Source organism: Equus przewalskii, chromosome 2, assembly GCF_037783145.1.
Source record: "Equus przewalskii isolate Varuska chromosome 2, EquPr2, whole genome shotgun sequence".
NCBI classification, from domain to species: domain Eukaryota; kingdom Metazoa; phylum Chordata; class Mammalia; order Perissodactyla; family Equidae; genus Equus; species Equus przewalskii.
In genome coordinates this window covers 108,343,515-108,365,062 of record NC_091832.1, presented here as the reverse complement: position 1 = coordinate 108,365,062, position 21,548 = coordinate 108,343,515, and the positions used below count along the sequence as shown (strand labels likewise).

Below are 21,548 nucleotides of genomic sequence, written 5' to 3'. Positions count from 1 at the left end.
TCTTTATCAGTTACATGCACCTAGTGGAAAGAGTCAAATAATTCTACAAGACTTATGATGAAAGCTATCAGTGCTGGATTTTCCAAAGGCAACTTTCTTACCTTTGGCTATTTTCCTTCTTATTTCTAAAATACACACTTCTTCTGCTATTTCTTTATTTTATTTGGTTTTTAGTTGTAGACATTGTCCATTGGCTTCCCACCATGGAAAATGAAGATACGGCTCTGTTACCCCTCCCTATTCCTTGCCTCAAGCTCACATACTTCCCCTTTGCTCCGACTCGATCTTCCTAGTATAATTGTGTGATACTTTGATTGAATCAATATTCAGTGCTTAGATTACGAAGCTAAGCCATGTTGTGTGCTATGAGTAATTTTTCCTTTGTTGTACAATTTTTTTCCACCTTAGAATTAACAGCTGTTTTTCCTTTTTAGTTTTCTAAGTATTAGTCATTAATTTATTTACAAACTCTCTCCATGTGTCTAAATAATCCCCCTGATATTTTAAAACAAATCAGGAACTCAGTGACTATCATCTGTTTCAGAGACAGCTTCCCTAGAGTCTTCTGACCTGTTCTAACTTGGACTGGTGGCTCTCTTTGCCAGGTGCCTGCCTGGTTTCTGCAATCTCGCTTCTTAATCATCCTAATGATTCCTCTGTCCTCTCTCTTGAGTTGATTCCCTATTTCCTAGATCCCATGTCTTCCCTTTTCTTGGTTTTCTTCTTCATTTTCATGGCACTCTTCCTCCAGTTGCTTCATAAGAAAGGGTGATGAGAACTAGATTTTCTGAGATCTAGTGTGTGTGTGTATATATATATAATTCTAATAAATAAAAAATACCTTATATTTGTTTTTTTTCATTTTAACTTGGGTACTTTATTTATGGCTAATCTTTTCTTTATTGCAGTAACATTGGTTTATAACATCACACAAATTTCAGGTGTACATCATTATATTTCGATTTCTGTGTAGACTACATCATGCTCACCACCCAAAGACTAATTACAATCCATCACCACACACACGTGCTTAGTCATCCCTTTCACCCTCCCCCTCCCCGCTTCCCCTCTCATAACCACCAGTCCAGTCTCTATCTCTGTATGTTTGTTTGTTGTTGTTGCTGTTGTTGTATCTTCTATTTATGAGTGAGATGATATGGCATTTGACTTTCTCCCTCTGACTTATTTCTCTTAGCATAATACCCTCGAGGTCCATCCATGTTGTCATAGACGGCAAGATTTCATCCTTTTTACGGCTGAGTAGTACTCCATTGTGTATATACCACATCTTTTTTATCCATTCTTCCCATGGCGGGCACCTAGGTTGCTTCCAGGTCTTGGCTATTATGAATAATGCTGCAAGGAACATAGGGGTGCATATGTCTTTATGAATTTGTGTTTTCATGTTCTTTGGATAAATACCCAGCAGTGGAATAGCTGGATCGTATGGTAGTTCTATTCTTAATTTTTTGAGAAAGCTCTATTTCTGTTTTCCATAGTGGCTGCACCAGTTTGCACTCCTACCAGCAGCGTATGAGAGCTCCCTTTTGAGTAGTATATTTGATAGCATCTTTATTCTATACTCACATTTAATTGATCATTTATCCAGGTGTAGTGTTCTAAGCGGGAAATATTGTCTCAGAATTTGAAGGTATTAGTCTATGTTTTAGCTTCCATTGTTGTTCTTGAGAAGTTCAAAGCCATTTGTATTTTTCATCCCTTGTATGTAACTTTTTCTGTTGGAAACTTATAAGATCTTTTTGTGAAATTCACTATGATGTGTCTTGGTTTGGGTATACTTTTATCTATTATGTGGGCCTTTTTAATCTAGAAAAACTTGTCCCTTGATTATGAGAAATGTTCTTGAATTGTTTATTTGATGATTCATTTCTCTCATTTTCTCTGTTTTCTCATTCTGAAATTTCTGTCATTCAGACATTGGACAATTTACACACATTTTCTAATTTTCTTAGCTTTTTCCTTCTATTTTCATCTCTTTGTCTTACTATTTAAACCTGTTAGGTTCTAGGAGACTCGAGAAAATTTCCTCAACATTGTGTTCCAGATTCTCTATTGAGCTATTCATTTCTGCTGATCTACTTTTAATTGCTAAGAGTCTTTCTCAACCTTTTCTGTATCATCCTGTTTCGTCTCCCAAACTTCGAATCTCTCTGGAGACAATAGTGATGACGTTTGTTGATGTTGTCCTGGCCCAGCATAGTCTCCATACTTGCTTTTTGCTTGTTTTGGTCTCTGTCTTTTACAATAGAGGCTTCCCTTTCAATTAGAAGGCCGATTTCCTTGGCTTTCTGCTTACTGCAGGGTGATCAAGCTGGGCCATTTTTTGGAGAAGCCCTGTTATTACTATTTTTATTGACTGGCTGATCAGGAACCTCCAATCTTCTTCCAGAAGAGTATAAAGTGCAGCTGCCAGAGTTCCAGGGGCCCAGATGGCAGGAGGGCTGGGAGGAGCCACCTCAAGATCTAGTGGTCAATCTTTCATTTAAGCCCCTGTTTTCCATATGGTACACCCTCCCTCAACTCTGCCTGGTGTCCTTTCGGGGGAGTAAAGGACATTTGCTTGCCCTTGGGGAATGGGAAATGGAATTATGGTGTTCTAATGTCTTCTTCTTTTCTTTTTCTTTTTTAAAGATTGACACCTGAGCTAACATCTGTTGCCAATCTTCTTTTTATTTTCTTCTCCCCCCCAAAGCCCCACAGTACATAGTTGTATATTCTAGTTGTGAGTGCCTCTGGTTGTGCTATGTGGGACCCAACCCCAGCATGGCCTGACAAGCTGTGCTATGTCCACGCCCAGGAACCAAACTGGTGAACCCCTGGGCCGCCAAAGCAGAGCGTATGAACTTAACCACTCGGCCATGGGGGTGGCCCCTCTAAAGTCTTCTTAAACAGACTTTGAACTTGTCTTCCTGTTTTCATCCCTGTCTTCATTCTTACTTCAAGAGGGAACTATTCCCACAAATTTCTGAGGGAATTCTGTATCACAAATTGTGTTGCTTCTTGGCTTTCTCTGTTCCTGACTTAGGAGTCAACGTTACCAGGTCTGCTTGTTTGTATAAACTGTTAAAAATTTCCTTTCTTAACAGTATAGAGATTTCTCAAAAACTAAAAATAGAAATACCGTATGACCCAGCTATCCCACTGCTAGGTATTTATCCAAAGAACTTGAAATCAGCAATTCAAAGAGATTTATGCACCTCTATGTTCATTGTAGCATTATTCACAACAACCAAGACATGGAAGCAACCTAAGTGCCCATCGACTGATGAATGAATAAAGAAGATGTGGTATATTTATATATATATATATATATATATATATATATATACATATTGGAATACTACTCAGCCATAAAAAATGAAAAAATTGTCCCATTCATAACAACATGGATGGACCTCGAGGGTATGATGTTAAGCAAAGTAAGCCAGACAAAAAAAGACAAAGACTGTATGATTTCACTCATCTGTGGAGGATGAACAAACACGTGGACAAAGAGAACTATTTAGTGGATTCCAGGGGGAAGGGGGTGGGGCGTGGGCACAAAGAGTGAAGAGGTGCACCTATATGCTGACTGACAAATAATAATGTACAACTGAAATTTCATAATGTTGTAAATTATCATAACTTCAGTAAAAAAATTCCTTTCTGTATAACCGAGGAAAGTTTTAAAATGACAAATAAATATCTATCTTTGAAAAACAATATGTACAAATAGCATTGCTGAGAATAACTAAATAATTGCTTTGAAATAGCATTAACACCAAGCTAGTCTAGGAACACTTATATCCAATTGGCCCATTAGCAACTATTACTATTATATTCTGCAAAGAGAAAAAACCGTTTAATAGTACAACAAAAAAAGTGCATTCGCTCAATGCATCTCCATGGAGAGAAGCTGGGGTGTCCTCGGAGCTTTAGCCAGAGACACTGGGGTACCAGAAAGCCAAAGACGTTGACTTCCTTAGCAAGAGGAAGCTGTGAGATGGGGGGAAGGGGAAGCAGCAGCCCAGCCGGGCCGCACGCACCCTGACGCCATCAGCGATAAACAACACGAGACTTCTTAAAAATGAGCCTGAACATGAGGGTGTGAAAGTCGGTGTCCTTACCACTGCCTTTCGTATACTTTATAATATTTGACCACAAAAGGAGATTCTGATGAAGAAATTGTTCAAGATGGAGTCAGAGTGTTCATCGAAAAGGAAGTACAACTAACACTCTTAGGAACACAGATGGACTATAGAGGTCCTTTACTAGCATACAAATTATCTGGTAAATTTGTGTTCAACTCAAGCATCAAGGAAACTTCTGGCTGTGAAGGTAGCTTTACTACCTGAAACCCCAGGACTATGTGTTGGGCTGTAGGCACCAGGAATGCTCATGGAAGCCTTGGCCTTACTAAGAGAAACCATGTGACCGCCAAGTTTTTAGATTATAAACAATCGTTACCTTATGAGGAAAATAAAGGAATGCATTTTGGGAAAAAAAAAATGTGATAGCCTCACAATTTGAGGTACTTATCCTATCAAAAAATGTCAATAACAAAAGAAGAAACTCACAAATTAAAGAGCTAGTGAGCATCACCGATAGCTGTATATAAATAATGAATTGAATCTTAGGTAATTCCAAAGGAAACATGCTGGTTGTTTATTTTTTTAATTTTCTTTACAATGGTTGTAATATTTTATTTTTGTAACAGGCATATCTGGTAGTAACTGCTCTGTTATGCTAACAGCTTTCCCATTAGCTAGGAGAGCGACGGTCCAACTTGCAGACATTGTCTCCCAATTACCATTTATCTTTCAATCTACGTCTATTATCAACCAAGTTTGTCTTTACTGTGTGCTTGTAAGAATTTTTGTGGCCACTTAAATTGTCTTGTATTTCTTCTGGTCCACTTAATTTCTTGCCTTGCTTCGTTATTTACAGTTATTTTTTATTGCATTTGTGGGCTTCAAAGAGTAACGGGCATCACGTAAGGAAATGCACTTGGCTCTTTGCACCAAGTAGAAAGATGTGGTCTCTACTGTTAAGAGGTTCATAGACATTTCTCTTGTCACACACACACACATGCACGCATGCGTGCACATGTGCACATGGGAAAAGGGAGACAAACAGGAGCCAAAAAATTCCTAAAACAAACCAAAAACCCCCCCAAAGTTATATGAGAAAGCATACTTCTATTTTATCAGTAACTTTTTTAAAAAATGGAAGGCATGGGGAGAAAAATATCATTGTAACATGTTAAAAAGTAGAAAATAATACCATTTTATCCAAGAGTTTGGCTTTAAAATTATTGAACAATAGAGACTGAATAAAGTACTTAGATTTATATCTATAAGCCTTATATGGTATAAAACATATGTTTATGTGGCTTAAGCCAAAATCTAGATTTCATAATGTTCTCTTCATCATTTTATTAGCAAACAGCTACACTATTCGGAACCAAATCCGCATCCAGTTTGGGCTTTGAAAGCACAGCCCAGCACTGTACCCATCACCAGCGTCAGGTCACCTTGGCCGGGGTCTTCTTCATGCTTCTATTGAAGCTCTAATGCAGGAGTGCCGACCTACATCTCTTCTAATCACACTCTTTCCTATTATAATATGGATTTGAATTTTTTTAGCACTGATATCGAGGAACAGACAGAACATCTGTCTTGTACACTTATATGCCAACAACATCATCTCATACTTTTGCTGTGCATATTTTGTTTCAAGGAATATTAACGTGTCAAATATAAATGTGCTAATAAAGGAATCTGTGAGAATGAATCCTAAATGTAGACTCAGGCACAAGAAACCTTCTTCACATCCTTGTAAATGACAAGTAGTTGAGCCCATCAGCTATAATTGTAATCCATGAAGAATTTGTAAGAAACATCATTATCTGAGAGACAAAGAAGGGAGTGGTAAGGGGAAGAGGGAAGAGAGGGAGGGAGGAAAGGGGGGAGGAGGAAAGGGAGGGAGAGATGGAGAGAAGACAGACAAATAAATGAAACTCAGAAATGGGAGGCTAAATTTTGCAGCAGATAATGCAACAGCTTTCCTCTTCTGAGAGCTTTTTTCATAGTTTTCAGAGTATAGTACCTTGCACATCCTAGGTGCTTAATACATATTTGTGGTTGGAGTAAATCAGTCCTCATGGGTTTAGTGCCCGTCTCACTAGAGGTCCCGGTGGTTATCTGTGGTTATCAGGGCATGTCAGATAACCAGCCTTCAAGATGGAGATCCAATTGCCAAGTTCATCCTAGACTCTGGGGCCAGCCTGGGGAAGGCAAGTCCAGAACAGTACCTGGTGCTGGAGACACTCCTCACTTGTGAATCACGTGAATGACGAATGCCGTCAAAACTGAGAGGAAATGAGCGGTGAAACTTGACCTAATTTTCACAGGCTTTTTATTTCTCTCTAAAGCAAACTCTGAATTAAAGAAACCACGTCTTAGAAAATATAAACGAGATTAAACAGTAACAGAGATTATGTTGTGTTATTCTGAAGGATGGGTGCAAAACCATTCATTTGGAAAAAAGTAAGGATTTGATATTTTCATTCAAATCCAAATTGTTTCATAGAAAGAGGAGGAGACTCAATATTGCTTAAATTTTCTTTTACAAACAATTTGTGAAATTAGGAAAGAACTTGCCCAAAGAAATTTTATAGTTTATTTTTTCCTTTAAAAGTATAATTTATGTAGATTGTTGTGTAGTTTCCTTGAGTTATATCAAATGTTTTTATGCTGAGCTTTAACTCATTGAAATACTTTAATATATTTGTCTGCCATTTGACTGTTCCATTTCCTTCAAATATTAGAAGATACTATATTATGCACAACTAATTTAATTAATACGGAGATAATTTCTCCTATAAAACAAGCACTTGGTAATTCCAGTTCTTTGCTTCAGGTTTATGTAATAATAGAGAGGAAATTGAAATTTCATCATATTTAGTTTCAAATGAAAATCAAGTACAAATGGAAATCCCTTGTCTTCAGCCTGTTAAATTTTGTGACTAGCTGGAGAATAAAAATTATGGTTAAGGTAAATCAGAATTTGAATATATTGGCATATTTGCATTTTACATTTAGCACAAGTATTGTCAAATGGTCCTTGGAGCTTTCTGTATGGCTGGAGGCTACACAAAATAATTTTGAAGAGCTAGTTATTTGCCTGCATGATCTGCTTAGGGATAAAATTTGGGGGATGGTTTTTCCACATAAGTGGTCTTTAGAAGCCCACTAACTTATCTTATGTTTACCACTTCTATCCCAGAGAGTCTTGGCTTTGAAGCATGTTTGTTTTCAGAACTATAAAAGTTATATAGTTAAAAGAAAATGCAAAGAAATCTTAAAATTGTGATCATAAACTCATCTTCCAGTCTCCCTGAAAAGTATGGCTATTGGAAGCTCAATAGAGTTAATGATGTGGTCACTGGGAAGAAAGTCACTCAGTAAAGATCTGTCTGTCACACACACACACACACACACACACACAGAAATGATTGGGCCCCAACATATTTGGCATGTTGGGATAGAAAATAATACCAGGTTGTATCAAAGAATAGGCCTCAGGGTCCCTTGGGAAGCTCATTAAAAAATGCAGATGCACAGGTCTTAGCCTCCGAGATTTGGTTTCCATGGAGGATGGGGGAATAAAAAGCGGTTTTCTGTATTATAAAGATCTCCCCAGAGAGTCTGATGTTCACCGAAGATTATAAACCACTGTCCTAGAGTCACCTCAAACCCTAATATGTACACGAATCACCAGGGGCTCTTGTTAAAATTCAGATGTTGATTCATCTGGGTTAGGTGTGGGATTCTGCGATGACGCCAATGCTGCTAGTCATGAACCTCACTTGGAATAGCAAAGATGGGATTTTTCTAGACGTTTTGTAGGTGAGCTAAGAGGTATTTCTTTTGAAGTACCCTACAAGATACGGTAGTGTTAGTGGGAGGCAGCACTATGCTGTGAAAAGATAGTTCATCCAACAAGCATTGACTGAGCGCTCACTGTGTGCGGGGTCCAATGCGTCTCCGACTCCTCTTGCCCTCTCCGCAGGAGGCTGACATGCATTCGTCCTTTAGGAAACCTCACCTCCTCCGAGAATCTCCGCCTGCCCTGGCCCTGCTGTGTCTCCCATTGCATACTGTGTGTACTTTAATCATCGCACTTATCATGTGGGGTTACAATTATCTACTTACTTATCAACCTGAGAATACAAAGCTCTTGAGGGCAATATTCATTATTGTACTTAAGACCTCCATAAATTGCAACATGTTGGTCACATAAAAGACAATCAGGAAATATGTAGGATAATCACTTACTTAACTATTTAATGAAACAGGGTGACAAAGCACAGCCTCAAGCCTGGACCCCATTTCCTTACATAAATTCAGCAGACCTCCGGCTAGGTGAAGAGAGAGGGTAGCTGAGGTTCTCGCCTGCCTCTGCAAGGCTCTCCTTGGCTGGTTCTGGCTCAGGATTTTTTGGCAAGATGATGACATTCATGCAGGCTCTCCTCAATCAGAAATAAATAGGAGAAGTATTAGTCAATCCCAGCAGGGAGCGTGATTGGTCTAAAACACATCAACGGAACACTTACATGGACATAGAGGGCCTTTGGCATGACCCTGATTTCCCTTCTTGAAGTACAGGATTTGGAAATCACTCCCATGGCCCAGCCCAGCTCCCGTGGACCTGCCAAGGCAGACGGAGCACAGAGGAAGTGCGGCAGCACCTGTGGGAGGGCCTCGGCTCCACTACCTCGCGCTGCCTCTCCTCATGCCTTCAGCTCCATAAATTGCAACCAACCCCATCCTTAGTAAAGTTTTTAAGTTTTACTGCTTGCCTTGTGACCTTCCCTCTTGTGGGGCCAGAGAAATGATGGCGAAATGCAGTGATTGGCAGGAGCAGCTGCAGAGTTGCTTATTGAGTCATCGTGGTGTGACCGTTGCCTTTGCTGGGGAAAACTCGGTTATCACTGAGGTCCAGTATTCTGTAGGACCAATTCTTTACCACAGATACACTGGGAATTCCCTATTTATCACATGATACTTTTGTAGTAATCTCATACCTAAAAGAGACTATGGAGAAAGCATAAACAGAAAGTAATAGATTTGGGAGTGACTGTTCGCCCAGGTACAGAGGGAAGTTGAAGTAGACATTTGGGTAAAGTTCAGTATACTCATATTGTCATTTATTCAGCACATATTGATTGCACACCTACTATGTGCAAGGCATACTTTAGATTGTAAAAGGTACAAAGATCTTTGTATTGCAATCACAGTTCTCAACGAATTTCAACTGCCAGTAGTTTGGAAGCTGAACGGGAGCTATTTCCAAAGCAACCTTGACATTGCAGCCCAGTGAAGATTTTCTTCCCCACTTTGTCTCTCCTCTCCACAGACAGACTTGGAATCTTCAGAACTGGTCTGAAACTGCTTCTCTATTTCCTTCAGATCCCCAAAGTGATCCTGAGTCTGAATTCATGTTGGTTTCAGGCATGCTCCCTCAGCACATGGTTCTTAAAAGGCATCCCTTCCTGGTTTCTGTCAGCCTTTGCTCCCTAGGCTGAAACTTACTTCTGTTTGCCTGTTGCATTGCCTTTGATGGAATTTCCTCTTCTCCGACTCAGATACCCAAGAAGCCTAGCACATATCCCTGTCTCTTTAGATCATTGGTTCTCCAAGTGTGGTCTGCAGACCTCTGGGGGTCTCTGAGATACTTTCAGGGGATCTGTGAGTTCAAAACGACTTTCATAGTAATACTAAGACATTGTTTGCCTTTTGCACTGTGTTGACGTTTGCACTGATGGTGCAAAAGCAAACATGGATGAAACCACTTGCCCTTTAGCATTTGAGGCAGCAACACCTTCCTCTCCTAGGAGTTATTATATTCCTGTGTCATCATTTGACTTAAGAAACAAGACACCAGTTTCATGTAAGGATGTCCTGGACGAAGCAGTAAAAGTTTGAATTTTATTAAACCTCAAGCACACGTCTCCTTAATATTCTGGGTGACAAAATGAAAATACACATAAAGCATTTTGACTGAATACTGGAATATGATGTTTGTCTCAATGAAACACTTGTACAATCGTTTGAACTGCAAGCTCCACGAGCCATTTTTTTCATGGAACATCATTTTTACTTTAAAGAATGACTGACAGACAAACTATGGTTGTTCAGACGAGTATTCAGCAGACATTTTCTAGAAATTGAGCAAAGTGAGGCTGTTACTTCAAGGAAAACAACCGACAGTATTTGAGCTTTCAAGGGAAAATTAGAAAGTTTCATCTGCCATTGTGAATTTGACGGCTTCCCAATCCTTTAAGATTTCTCTGATGAAATCATTAGTGATATTAAAGAGTGTGATTTTGTATATTGTATGATGAAATGTATCAACATTTGGAAGATCTGCGTAGCTCAGTGAATCAATATTTTCCAGATGACCAAGGCATGATGTAACAAAGTCATCAAAAGCATGGATACAAGACCCCCTTCAAAGGGCGGAGTAGACCAATGGATTTTAATATAACCCAGTAGAGAAGTTCATTGCTAGGGTTTCAGATTCCACAATGCAACTTTAGAAACTACCACTTGTTGAGTTTGATGTACTATCAAAGACGAATATCCAAAATTTTCTGAAAAGGCTATTAAAATACTCCTCCCTTTTCCAACTATGTATCTGTGTGAGGCTAGATCTTCTTAACATACTTCAGTCAGCACAATGTAACACAATAGAATCAAGGCAGAAGCGCATATGAGAACCCAGCTGTCTTCTATTAAGCTCAGACATTACAGATTTACAAAAACGGAAAACAGTGTCCCTACTCTGACTCAATTATCTGTTTTAGAAAACCTGATCATTTTTATTTTTCATAAAACATATTATATATGTTAACATACCAGTTACTTTATTTTAAAAATAATGGACAAAAATTTTAAATGTCTGAGTTTTTATTTCTAACACACTGAATACCAATAGACAGAACCCACAAGAACAAATTATTTTTGAAGTCCTCGGTCATTTTTAAGAGTGTAAATGGGTCCTAAGACTGAAATGTTTGAGACTTACTACTTTAGATCACTTCCTCTTACTACTGATGACAGCCTAAATGAAGTTCCAGTTAACCAAGCTTTGGAGGTGATCATTTAAATCGGCCCTTCCCTGGCAGGTCACAGTCCTTGATTAACTTCCCCTGACCCCTGCACCAGCTAGTTTGCTCCTTTTTGCAACCAGATCTTCAGCATGTCCTGTGACTAGGAAGGTGGCAATTATCCCAATTATGTGAGCACTGTATTGGCATTGTCTTTTACCCGGGTTCCCCACAAAAGTAAATGTTCAGCGCAATAAGTTTCACTTTCTTGGATTAAAATATTTATACATTTGTACTGTTGACATTTCTTTAAAGGCTCCTAAAAATTGTATATGATTGTTTCCAAAATGGAAGCACCATGATATATCTTATGTGTGTGTGTATGTGTGTGTGTATTACAGTTTAACAAGGCATCAAATTAGGAATCTGGAGGGAATTCCTTCATTCTTCTGATAAGGAAAATGATTTCCTGAAAGCTTAAGTGCCTTGTCACGTGAGTTATCGACAGAGTTAAGATAAGATCTCCAGTTAGCTAACAACTTCAAGCCCAGGGCAAAAGAATAAAACTTAGACAATTTTTTAAAATCTGTACTCTTGTCCTTTGGAGGACATTTTTCACTTTATCTTCTTTTTCTCTAGTCTTATATATGAGCAACCTGGAGGGAGAAATTGCTTCATCTAGTTTAGTCAAGCAATGCACCTTCAGATGCCTGGAGCTATGGAAAAACAGGGCATTCCAGGCAAATGCATTTTCTGGGTACAGGAGACATATTCAATGTTCGAAATGAAACAATTTCAGTAAAAAGACAATATAAGCAAAGTACTTAGGGCCTCAAATTATGAATTCCCATCTAGTTCCCTTACTTTATTAATGTGGCAATGCCTCAGATCCAGGTATACCTTTAATAGCAAAGTTTCTGTTGTAGCTATTTGGGATGGCACTCTTTCTGAAAGGTATTGTGTGTTTTTCTGCGTCTAATCAGTCTGTTAAAGATGATTTAAACATTTTAAATGACTTGAGATTATGATTATTCATTTCCATTATTTTACTCAAATACAATAGAAGCATTAAGTTCTATTGAGCATGTGAAAGTTTTTTACACTTTCATTAAATGACCCCAGTATTCTGTCTTTTTTTTTATTTAATATTTTTATGTTTTTAAATTTTGGCGTTTACTCCCTTGCTTTGGCGTTGTATTAACTATAACATCTTCCTTTATACGGGATGCATGTTTGTCTCTCTATGTCTAGTTTTCTGTAAACCAAATTAAAAAGTTCGTTAGAATTGTATAAAATTGAGCAAATGGACCGAGAAAAGATTCTGGACACACTGATGAACAGAAGTTATAGTGAACTTTATTTTTTCTGCATTTTGGCCACTCAAAAGACTGTTGAGCTTTCTTATAGGTTCTATAGATGACTAAATTCTTCTTAGGTGAGGTATTGCAACATAATAACTATTTGGTTAATTGTTGTATATTCAGTTAATAAATATAAACAGAGATTTGAGAAACTCCAACAGTGATTTCCAGTTCTGCTCTCTTTTCTGAGTAATCCTGGTTATACTGACTACTTATTTATCTAATCTTTTATATTTTACAAAAAATGTGTTTTTTAGTGAGTTCTTTAAAAAGTTTTTTTCCCCATATTCTGTGTAAATGTTTCTAAGAGGAATCTGCCTATAGTTCAAAAGCTTTTGTGCAGTTGTCCACCATTTAACCCAATAGAGAGAAGCAGCAGGGGTCATGTCCTCTGTGGGCTCTGGTCCATTGGTGTTTTTCTGAAAGAGCTGGGATGTTTACATTCTTAGGAAGGAAAGAAGAGCGGAGAATACCATTCCATATTTGTCCTTGTTGGTCTTCTAGCATCATGGCGGCTGCTTTATGACAGCTCATGCAGGGCACTCACAGCATCATTTCTGCCTGTGGAATCACATTGGTATGCAGATTCTTAAGAATGCTGCCCTGTGGATTAGGGCCCTCATTCCTGTCAAAGACAGTTATTTACTCTGGGAATCTTTCCAAAGTTGCTACCAGGAATGCTTTTTACTTTTATGGCAACTTGGTCCCTAGGGATAAAGACAATTATCCAAAAGGAAAACTTTTTGCGCTGTATCTGGACGGATCTTAGCGACCAGAGCAGAAAAATGCAGTCTTCAAACCAAAACTTGGCGTGAGAACGGGCTACTGAACTTGAATTGAGGTAGTGAGTAGAGAATCACCAAAATATGCTAGTGTCTATGTGCGTGTGCAATCACGACCTGAGGTGAAAATATAGTTTAAGAGTTATTGTCACTATCTAGACAATTTGCATAATTGAAACTCTTATTCAATTCTTTGTACACTTATTGATGCTTTAATGGAGCAAAGCTTAACTTCCTTTTAGAAATCTCCTCTCCTGTTAGAACATTCGTCTAAGACAACTATGCATGCTGATGATCATCCCACTTTATTCCTTATAAGTTCTTCACAAAGCCTTTATTTCTCTCATACTTAGTTCCTAGCATGTACTTTCCAATGGCTTTTCTGAACTTCTTTCATTGTCCTCAACTTTTCATCCCCCTCTGGCTTTCCTCCTTTCTTCTCAGCAGTTGGTGACTTCCTACAATTTATCTGGTGTAAGTTCCTGCATCATCTCTGCTGTCTGTCTTGAAATATCAGTATCTGCATCATCTTTTTTTCTCCTTTTCTGCATTTGAGAAATAGCTGCCCTTTTACCTCTCTGTTCTTTCACCTTATGTCTTCGCTCTTAGTCCTATCCTTCTGTATCAGTTCAGGGTTCATTTGCAAAAATAGAAACTTCTCCAGTTATTTTAGTCAGAAGGGAATTTAAGAAGTACTTATAGAGTTGTTGAAAGATCTGGAAAGGCAAACTTTAGGCAGGGCCTCCAGGAATGACTTCACACAACACTGAAGAACTGGCCACCCAAGGGATTAGCAACATTTGTCACAATCGGGAAGCTCGGGAGTCAGGAAGCCCTTGGGCCAGCTCTGGGTCCAGGGTTGCTCAGCTTAGCTCTGATTCAGGATTAAGAGGCTGCCAGTAGAACTGCTGTCTCCAGAGTAAAGTCCTCTCCCAGGTCCGTGCCAGCAAGATGGCTGCCTCACATTGTAACGTCTCTCTCCGCTAACTCAGTTCCAAACATAGGTTTCCTGCAGGTACACCTGTGGTGTTGGAACAATGCCACACCCAGAACTCTAACTGAGGGAGAGTCTGGGAAACGGTGTTTTAGCTTCTCAGCTTCTGCGACACACAAGACACACTCCAAGGAGCTTGGAACAGAAGTTGAGCAATCCAATCGACTCTTAACCACAGTCTTTTTCATTGACTTTTGATTTATTCAGTTATTAGTTGTATTTCTTATTTATTTATTCCATACTTTAGATATTTGCCCAAGTTTTTTTTTTTTTTCCATTTTACTGTTTGGATTTCTGCACTAAATTCCAAGATGATTTTTGCTTCGTACGCTAAAGCTCTTCCTTGGGTTATTATTGTTTCTGTTTCATTGTATTCTGGTCCTTGTTCTTTTCTTTGGCCTTGTCACCCTGAAGCTGTTATATTGCTGTTTGCCATTGATTTCCAAAAATATTGTACCACTGTCAACATGAATTCCCAACAACATGTGAACTCAGCTTTGGTACTCGGAAACTCACCCATCAAGGGCAGAGGTTGGAGCTCAGAATCTCGATAGCAAGCCCTTTAAACGTAGGATTATTTACTTATTCCTAAAGCTTTAGCTACCGTCATCATTGCTCTTCCTGTACCTCCCAATGACCATGCTGCCCATTTCCCTGGTCAGTTGAGGAATACAGACCTACCTAGGGCTTCAGTACCAGCGCCAGCTGAGGGGAGGGAATACTTATTAAATCTTGTCTCAGGGGTATGAGGGAAGTTTTGCCAAAGGCCTGAAGTGTAAAACTGAGGAAAGGCTGGGGCTTGCGAAAGGGCTGCAAGATTGCAGACTACTATCCAATCTCCATCAAAATATTTTAATCTCTAAAACTTTGCTTGTTGTCTGAGACCATCTCTCTCATCTTTTCTCGGTTATCTCCTGGTCCCTGAGACTTCATTTTATGGATTGAAGGTAGCCCTACATTTGATAGGATGGATTTATGCTAACTTTCTCATATATTTTAATAAATATAGTAGTGGAATTTAAAGACGATATTGTCTTGGTTCTACCACTTACTCTGACATCTTCCAAGAGGACTTGTCAGTGAGTTATACATGAAAATGCATGAGACAAGATGTAATTTCACTGACAGGAAGCCGACACGATTGTTGTCGCATAGGCACAACACAAAATACAAGTACAAGGTGCCACGAGAGCTCAAATCTGATACTTGTTTTCTAATCAGTTCTGAAAGACTTGGAAATTATACAATAATAATAGATTAGAAAAAGGAGCTTTTTTCACTTGCCAGAGAATTATTTATTTATAAAACTAAATTAGCATAGCTGACATTCTTCTCAGATTTATTCTATGAAATGAAAATAATGTTGTTAAATTTCCCAGAGAAGCCTTAACTTTCCATTTGTACTCGGCTGCAGTAAAATAAATCTTTCCTGGCTTGGATCAAGAAGCTGTAAGCAAGAGAACATGGTATTTGGTAAATATTTACAATACCAATATCTCTCTTAGTTATGTGGTCTGATTAAATTGAGAGACACTAAAAAGGAATATAGTATTTTATGGATAGAAACTCACTCATCTGTCTAATGTATTAGGTGTGAAATAAAGTCTCTAAGGGAATGTTCTCAAAGAAAAGAAATTACCTCACACGCTCACACGGGTGGGTTGTATCAAATCACAATTCGCAAAAGATAATTATATTTGATTTTGAATCTGTGACATATTGGGTCATAATATTGGCTATTTTCCAATCTTTAAGGAATATTTTATATATAACTCTTAAAATAATAAAAGAGGAGGAAGAAGAAGGAAAATAAAGTAAAACAAAACCTGTCTTTCCCAACACTGGTTTATGGACTGACCAGGCAAGTTGTTGTCACCTCTGCCTAGTCCTTCCATTTCCTCCCTGACTTTGCTCCCCACCTCTGCCAATTGTTGTCATACTGCTCCTCTCTCTCTTCATTCTGGGCTTTATGGTAGACAATTTAGACTATTGACCAGGGAGGCAATGTGTGCAGTGGTTAAAAACACAAGCCCTGGAGCCGGATTCCCTGGGTTCAAATTCTGGTCCTAGCTGTAGGATTTTAGGCAAAGGACCTAACTTTTCTGGGTCTCAGTTTTCTTATCTTTAAAATGAAGGTAGTGACAGTGCCTCCGAACATATACAAGTGGAAGTCTGCTTTTGCTTCTCATTGAGGTTTTGTAGTGATAAATGGTATATGGATGTAAAGGGCTTAGCACAGTACATGCTTGAGAAAAACAATCACTAACATTTCAATATTTGTATTATTATTTCTGTTGGGAAACAATAAATAGGGTTATCTTCTTCTATCTTTCAGTTATGAAATGTGTACTTACTGAGGAAAAGATAGATTATAATGAGACAATGCGAAATATCTGGATAAAAACTGAAAAGAAATCCATGTGTCAAACATCTTGTAGATAAAGTGCCAACATTTTACGGCTTTGCCTTTCACTTGGCATGTTTCTTTCACGTGCGTGTGTAGGAAGTCAACACACTCTCCTTCACTAGCCCCTTCTTGAGCACCTCCATGGGCTGTGTGTGCATCACGGAATTTAACACATATTATTTCTAATCCTTATTAACCATCTGGAGGATCAAATTTATTAGCTCTCTTTTACACTCCAGAAAACTAAAGCTCAAGGGTGTAATGTAACTCGTCTAAGTTCAGACAGCTAGTAAGCATTGGAGCCACTGAACTGCAACCCGGGTCCTCTTCCTTCAGAGCTGGCTTCTTTCCCACTGTGACACATACCTTATGAATCTAGGACTAGTGGCCTAAGGAGAAGGCTGGTTGATAAATTCACTGATAGAGATTCAGTATTGGCAATACTCATTTTTATGTCCAAACTTACTCTTACAATTGACAACGTGTCTCATTTTCACACTTAAGAATGTTTTCAGAAGTTAGAATTGTTAATCATATACATAATAATACATAATTATACAAATTATAAAAATACCTTAGTATACACAACATAAGGTGAAGGTCTTTTGTACACTAATGAATGTTTATTCTTCATAATACACCTATGAATAGAACCATATTAGTGAAGTTAATGATTGCAAGGGAAATGTGTGAGCATAATACAGCCGATCATACAGTCTTTGCTGGGTTTAGTTGTCTTATTAAATATAAGAAAGAGCAGTCCTTCAGAAAAACCTTTGTGGCAAGGAAAGTATCACCAAATTTAACATGGCTCTTGAGGGAAAAATATTTCCTGCTATTCAGACAAATGTAAAATGTCAGTGAACACAATCACAACAGTTGATTCTGAATGTTGACCTCAGAATGTATGCTCTAGAGGAATGCTAATGACTCCTATTGTAATGCTTTTGCTTATTTGGATACCAGTAAAAGCTCCACTTGACAAGTATAATGATGGACTGCACTTTTCGCATCAAGCAACACATGTTTGGATGATAGACAGCTCTGTTAAGTTGCGGATTTATTTATTTTCCAAGGCCAAGTTTTTCATCTTGCTCTGGAAACCCTTGAAGCTGCTTAAAATTCACACAACTTATTGCTGGTAAAGGGATGCCCCACTCTGAGATTGGGCCTTGGTGGGTATTGGGTATAATGACACGTCTGTTTTATCAACATAAAACTTTGGTCCACCAAAGGATGAATTTTCTGTTTGTATTCTAGTACATCTGACTCCACTGAATAAATGGTTTTATGCTTCAAAATATCCTTTATTATCTACCTAACCTCATTTTATAAAAAGAAATTGAATAAATTTAAATGAATGAAATGTAAATAACTCTAACTCTAACTTAAATGTTCATCCTTGGATATTGTTTTATCGTTGACTTATTAACAACTCTCTCATGATTCTTTATTTTAATTATTTCATGCAAGACAAAACAAAACAAATGTATTTGGCAGTTAAAGAGATATTTTTCAAATTTGGGTGAATATTCTGTTTCTCGTTGCTTTTGTTGCTTCCTTGTAACCTTAGAAATATTGAGTTGATTTAATATTTTGCAAAAAATTAGTACGTTCTTCAGAAAAAAGGGAAGAAATGATTTGTTCGAAAAGGGGAAGGCCTTCGATAGATTATAATTTATGACAATAAAAGGATGGCTCTTCGCAGAACCAAACTAACTGAATTGCATTGAACTTGAACAGGATCATTGCTTTGACGGTTAAAGAAATTCTTTTCCTTTCAAGAATATCACTAAAAGTGTAAATGCACTTAGACGTGTAAGCTGTAGATATATATCAGTCAACATATTAATTATTATTTAAGATCTTAGCAAGAATTAGTGGGCAGCTGTTAGAGATAAATTTAAATACATTTCCTGCCTAATCAAAATGAGGCTGGCTATGAAAACATTCTTCAAGAAGTCTTGCCCACCTGGTTTTGATCTTTCTGGACTCAGAATCTTGATTTTCATTTTCAGAGAGTGATCATCTTGGTAGAAAATATTCAGAATAGTATCTTGCTGTGTACTTAAATTTGAGATTGTATGATCACGATACGTGATCCATCGAGAACTAGTAAACTCACATTATAAAGTGAAATTGAAATACATTAGGGTCCAAGCAGGAAACAGGTGGCATGCTCAAAGGAGTAGTTAAGGATGATGTAATGCAGGACTAAAGGCAGGTTTAAGGGAACCAGCAAATGATAATGAAGCACCCAGAGATGAAGAGCAGGAAGCTGCTCTTACCCATGGCCCTGAAGACGCAAGGATGGTATGCGTTACTGGACCATAACAAGAATTTAAGGCATGGGGGAGGGGTAGACAGACAGGAACTGTAACTGTGTAGATCGAGGAACCAGAACCATTGCCAAACCATCCCCCAGTAGATCAGCAGGGAGAGCGTCTGCCTCACCTCTCATTCGCTTGCTCTTTGATCTCGTACTGGGGCTTCCCATTGACCAAACCCAACCAGGAGCCAGCATGCAAGGGAGCTGACCAATGCAGTCTCTAGAGGCCAGTCTCCCTGCTGGACAAAGCAGCACCAGGGATGGCGGAGAATGGACTTGGAAGGGCAGAGGGAGAATAACCAGCATGACATCTCACCATAATCATAATTATACGGGATATAAACTTCCGGTTATTCCCCACTAAGGAGCTGGAGGGAGCTCTCTGCCGTTACTCTGCTCCTCTAAAGTTCTTTTCTTCCAGGGTCCGAAGGTTCTCTTTACATTTTTATTCAATTCTTGTTCCACATCATTCTGTGCTAGAATGTGATGCAATCCTTATAACAGGGAGGTTTTCTTTTTTTGCAAAATAGTCTCTGCTTTCCTTTCTTTTTTGCTAAAATTTGCTTGGTACCAAGACTTAAACAGTTGATTTCAAAGATTTTTCTCTTTAACATAATTCTTAATATCCTGGCTGCCCAACTTCGCCATTATGCTGGGATGGCTTTCATTAGTTCATTTAGCTGAACAGCCCTCTCCTCAAACTGATCGTCCCGCCCTACAGCTCCTTGTTACAGTTGGTGTTCCACCCACCTTGGCAGTGGGAGAGGCTTTTAAAGTTTATTTTTCGCTTTCTGATTGGGGTCAAACCTCACAATGTGACATAATTATTTTTAATGGATACTCAATTAAAACATGTCTTCCCTCATTCTTCTCTATTCTTTATTTCCTTTATTCTAGCTTCTTTGCCACAGATTTACTCTCCTTTTCTGTTTACTTACAATGCTGTGAATTAAATGTTGACATTATGGTACATAGGACACTGCGTGTGTGTGAGGGCTGAGAGCTGTTTAGGATGGTCTCACAGGGAACAACAGGTGAATTAAAAATCAGGGCTGGTTTTATGGTTTGCAGCTCTATTTACCTCTTTCAAATAAAACTTTCTCAGAGATGGTGGCATGGTTTTTTACAAGTTGTATGACTCTAACTCTTGCCTCCCTTTTCATTTCACTCAGATCCGAAGCCAGAGCAAAGCATCCAGGTCTGGGCTCTGTGAGGGGGATGAAGTGGTTTCCATCAACGGCAACCCTTGTGCAGACCTCACCTACCCTGAGGTCATCAAGCTCATGGAGAGCATAACGGACTCTCTCCAAATGCTCGTCAGAAGGTACGAAAGCTTTGTTGGCATATATATTTTCTCTTGGAGCTAGATGAGAATGATTACAGCTTCTACTACATGTATAATTTGTCATTTATGGGGAAATTGGACTGTTTGAAAAGTGGCCATTCCAATCAGCTGAATTGTCCAGTTAACTGAGAATTAGCTTGAAAATCTTTCTTTCAAGATCTTCATTGAAAATCTTAGGTATTTTTAGACTAGTTCCTTAGAAAGCTCAGTACATTGAACATAATTTAACGTTATGTTGAACATAATACACAAGATCAAGATTTTGTGGTGGGTCAGAATCACTAAATGATAATTCCCAGATTCACAGATAAATTAAAAATGTTAAACCATCCCACAATAATTTTTTATAGAAAGAAAATGCCTCGGAGAAGGAAAAGAACGGCAACAACAAAAACCATAAAAGCAGCCAGATTTCTGCTTGTCAGGAGCTCTAGTAAAACCGATAATTGCGTATGGGCAAAACAGATGGTTAGAATAAAGTTTTTGGACTATCAATGCAAATCATTTGTTAATTTGATCTCTCCAAATACTACCCTCCCCACCTAATCATTTAAAAATACGGAAGTAAACTCTGAACATAAAAACGAAAGAAAACAATGAGAGCAATCACAAAAAACTGTAGCATCAACATTTTTCACAGTGTGCAAATCACAGTACAGTCCATACTAACTTTGCAAGTGAGGCCCTGAGCATCACACGCCGCATATGACGCATAAGATTAGTCCCCTAAGATTAGTACCGTATAGGCTAGGTATGTGGTAGGCTATATCATCTAAGTTTGCTAAGACGTGTTGTGATGTTCGCACAATGATGAAATTGTCTAAGGATGCTTTTCTCAGAACATATCCTCTCAAAGTCCTCCAGGTTTTGCCTTAACTCTGCAGAAACACTACATACAGCGTCGCCCCTCTGGTAATCGTTCAACAGGATTCCATTTCTATACAAACATGAACTCACTATGGCCAGAATCTTGTGAAAATAAAAGATATCTAGCATTATTCTTAGAGTCTGCCATCTAAATATTTACCTATCAAGCCTGATGTTTAAGCCCTGAAGATCTTACTTATAAAGCTGCCATTTGCTTTTAAAAAGAACCTAACGGGAATGTTGTAGTCACAGTGTTTGCCATTATCATGCATCAATCTCTGAGGTATTTGAAGAGTTCCATCTTTGTAAGTTTAATCACATCCAAAATGGGAGAAAAACCTATTCTAATT

General features: G+C 38.4%; 1 protein-coding gene and 1 long non-coding RNA gene across 3 annotated transcripts in view; one reads left to right on the top strand and one right to left on the bottom strand.

Moving 5' to 3' along the window:
- The window catches only part of LOC139081828 (uncharacterized), an 86,642-nt gene that overhangs the window by 7,820 nt on the left and 57,274 nt on the right, over positions 1-21,548 (bottom strand). The window lies entirely within an intron of this gene.
- The window catches only part of SYNPO2 (synaptopodin 2), a 160,714-nt gene that overhangs the window by 103,246 nt on the left and 35,920 nt on the right, over positions 1-21,548 (top strand). For both annotated transcript variants that reach the window (XM_070609230.1, XM_070609231.1), the window contains exon 2: positions 20,159-20,310. In XM_070609230.1, coding sequence (XP_070465331.1) covers positions 20,159-20,310 — 152 coding nt within the window. The remainder of the gene's footprint in view (positions 1-20,158; positions 20,311-21,548) is intronic.